Below are 3,541 nucleotides of genomic sequence, written 5' to 3'. Positions count from 1 at the left end.
GTGGTCACTCACTCAATGGGAATCTCTGGTCTTTTCCAGAATTCCTCTCTGGACCATGAGATGCTTGAGTCCATTAAGCAGGAGCCTATGGATTATGCTGTCTCAGCGGGGGGGTCACCGGACGAGCAGCCCCCTCTGAAAAAGATCAAACAAGAGGTACTTTCCAACCCCCCCCTCCCTCCACCACACACAAACACACACACACACAGTCAAGAGTCTGTGTCGGAGAAACAAAAAGCTCCGATATTTAAAGTGACCCTAACTCTAAGCCTGTCCCATTTTTAGACCATGTTCAGTAGTTGCATTAACCATGCTTTGACCATAAGGTTAAGGTGATGTGTACACATTGCTCTTTGTGTTTGGTTGTTTGGTTGTTTTCGACACTGTGTTTGAACATGCGGTTGTGTTAGTGCATGTGATTAGGTTCTTTAACCGTCCTCTGACCATGTGGTTCTTGTGGTCACAGGTGGAGTCTCCGTGTGAGAGGAGCCCCTGTATGCAGTGGGAGGGGCAGGACCTCCACGCCCAGCTCTTCTCCCCCTCAGGCCCCGCCCAAGAAGTACCGGTGAGTGACCTTTCACCTTTGAACCACTCCCTTGTGACCTTATTCTCACATGACCAGTGAAACCCCATCTGAAAAACCCCCAACTAAAAATAGTCAGATGAATGTGATTGTTTTAGTTACAGTAAATTAAATCCAGTTGTTATTAGTTGACTAAAGATACCCCTGCTAGTAATGTTGTGTTTCACATTGTGTCATAATGTTAGGGTTATTGTTTTTCCCCAATGGTCTGGTTTTGCACTGAAGTTGTGTGTTGTCATTCTGACATTTTCCTCCCCCTCTCTCTCTCTCTCTCTCTCTCTCTCTCTCTCTCCAGGACTTGCTGACTAGCTCTGTGCTGAGTGATGATGGACACAAACCCTACCACCTCCCTCGCCGGTCCCTGGGCAGCCCACTACAGGTGTGTGTGTGTGTGTGTGTGTGTGTGTGTGTGTGTGTGTGTGTGTGTGTGTGTGTGTATATGTTACAATTGATTTATCAAACACCACCATGTCGGCTATGCAAGACTCACTCATCCCTCTCTCTGTCTCATAGCAGCTCAACACGTGGGAGCAGGTACCTTGTGGGAAGACGGAGGACCAAGTTTTGGCTTCGGAGCAGAGCCATAAATACATCAACACTTACTCTGCCAGGACTCTAGTCATGTAAACACACACGCGCATGCACAAGCACACACACACACACACACACACACACACACACACGCACTCACACACACACACACACACACACACACACACACACACACACACACACACACACACACACACACACACACACAAATGACAGTAGAGAAACACACGTTGATCTGAAAACATCAACATTCCCTGTGCTCAGTAAGACGCGATGGGATTTCTATTTGTTGTGGTACAACAGTTGGGGAGGCACGACGCCATTAGTGTTTGTGTGCACACACTCGTTGGAATTTCAACCAACCAAAGACTTTTGTTTTTAATTTACATTTCGTTTGTATTGTTTTCTATGTCAACCTTATCTTTTTTTTTGTTTTTTTGTTATTGTATTATGTATGTTGTATTATATATGGGGGACATGTGCCTATAATTCGCATTGGGCTGTATTCTTAATAATTCTGAATTTTAATATTAATATAAAGAACAAGCTGATTAATTTATTATTTTGTTTTGACGAAGACTGTTTTTTTTTTTTACGATCGGCCATTCAAGCAGTGTTTGACTCCAGTATTTCAGCCCTTACGCTTCCTAGCATTATCACAAGCTAAAACCCAAATCTGGCAAATTCCATCAAATTATCCATCTCTGTATTTCAGTAAAAGTACGGTAAAGGGCCTATATGAGTACTCTATAACATTTCACTGCTAGACATAAACTGCAATGTCAACTACTCAAGCTCTTATGTCAGCTCTTAAGTCAACCTTAAGAATGCTAATGAATAATCATGTGATGCTTACTGTACGTGACAATTGGGCCAGTCCATTTTAAGTGTTACCCTAAAAGAAGCTTTTACGAGAGCCACAAACATCAGTTTTCTATCACTTGTATTAATCTCTTTGTTTTTGTTTCCTTGCTTGCCTTTATACTGTATGGGAAAACATTTCCATTGAACAAATGTATTATTGTTGTTGTTTTTTTATTTTTGATAAAGTAAAACCTAAAGACTTTCATGAGTTTACTGCAGAGGGTTTTTTTATGAAAATATCAAGAGCTTAACCCAGTAAAATATTATAAAGCTGCATGTGAAATTTCTGTAAATGGATGCATAAACAACACTGATATTATTACTACAAACAGAGGCCCATGGTATCGCAAATTTTGTACAAATTTTTTCTTACAGATTGCTTTTCATACTTGGTTTGGTTTGTTGTTTTTAATGCGTATAAAATCAGCATGTTTGATACTAAGACTGCAGTAGCCAATCTCAAACACTTAGCAGACAATCATTTTGTAATTTGATGCCTTTGTTTTTTTTGTTTTTTTTTACTATCTTTCAATACAAACAGGTTTTCATACGTGTTTTTATACTTTTGTATACTGCCTAGTCAATAAAGTGTGTCTTTTTTAAATTATATATTTGTCGGAGTGGTCTATGTTATATTTTGAATTGAAAGACAGGAAGTCTTAACAGTGAAAGGGCCTTGGTAAGAAACTAGGACTGTGGAGACATAACAACAGTGGAATGATGCTCAAGGCTTCATAGAATCTCAGGATATGCATAGCAAAGTGGTTCAACATATGGGAATAATAGCTGTAAAAGTAGTACAAAAGTAGTAGTAGTAGTAGTAGTAGTAGTAACCTAGTACTGAAGTTTAAGTACAGTGATGTCTAAAACATTTAGAATAAATGAATTATTTATCCATTCTGAAGTTTATGAACTAAGTCAGCCCTATCTCTGTAGTATTCAAATATATTTGACTCTGTAGTATTCAAATTCACCGACTACCTTCAGTCTTCCCTCACAGGGACATCCACACACACACACGCACGCACACGCACACACACACACACATACGCACACGCACACACACAAACGCATACACACACACACACACACACACACACACAGTAATTGTTTTAGTTCTGCTGAACACATGATTAAACACTTCAAACATGTACAGTACATACTGTAAGCCTTCACATGACAATTATAAAGTGACCAATAAAGTTAATCAGCCCACTGAGATAAAGAGGGAGAATGCAAATTTCTCCAACCGTTCTCTCTCTCACTCCCTCTCTTGAATTAGAGTTTGTGCACAATTGTACTCACGTTTTCAAGAGAATTAGTTTATACTTTTTTATTGTAGAAAATAGAAGCCCTCATCTCCCTCGTCCCTAGTGGTTTAAGCTGACACACATACGCATGCTCACACACACACACACACACACACACACACACACACACTCCCTGTATCTTCACAACCCCAGTGTCAGGCTTGAGGCTTCCCCCCTCTTTCAGGTCCCAAGGGTAAACAACACTTGATGCTTTCCCAACACATCGATGAAA

At 40.3% G+C, this 3,541-nt stretch overlaps 1 protein-coding gene across 2 annotated transcripts in view; it reads left to right on the top strand.

Annotated features, from left to right (window-relative positions):
* Nucleotides 1-2,606, top strand: part of myb (v-myb avian myeloblastosis viral oncogene homolog) — an 11,718-nt gene extending 9,112 nt beyond the window's left edge. The window contains exons 12-15 of one of the 2 annotated variants that reach the window (XM_083689182.1): nt 40-156; nt 467-565; nt 879-962; nt 1,100-2,606. In XM_083689182.1, the coding sequence (XP_083545308.1) occupies nt 40-156; nt 467-565; nt 879-962; nt 1,100-1,210 (411 nt within the window). In that variant the 3' untranslated portion in view covers nt 1,211-2,606. Of the gene's footprint in view, nt 1-39; nt 157-466; nt 566-878; nt 963-1,096 lie in introns of both variants that reach the window. The other variant, XM_083689181.1, reaches the window with a different exon arrangement.
* Nucleotides 2,607-3,541: the final 935 nt, after the last annotated feature.

This window comes from Argentina silus (genome assembly GCF_951799395.1).
Source record: "Argentina silus genome assembly, chromosome: 17".
NCBI lineage: Eukaryota > Metazoa > Chordata > Actinopteri > Argentiniformes > Argentinidae > Argentina > Argentina silus.
This window is presented reverse-complemented; position numbering and strand designations above follow the sequence as displayed.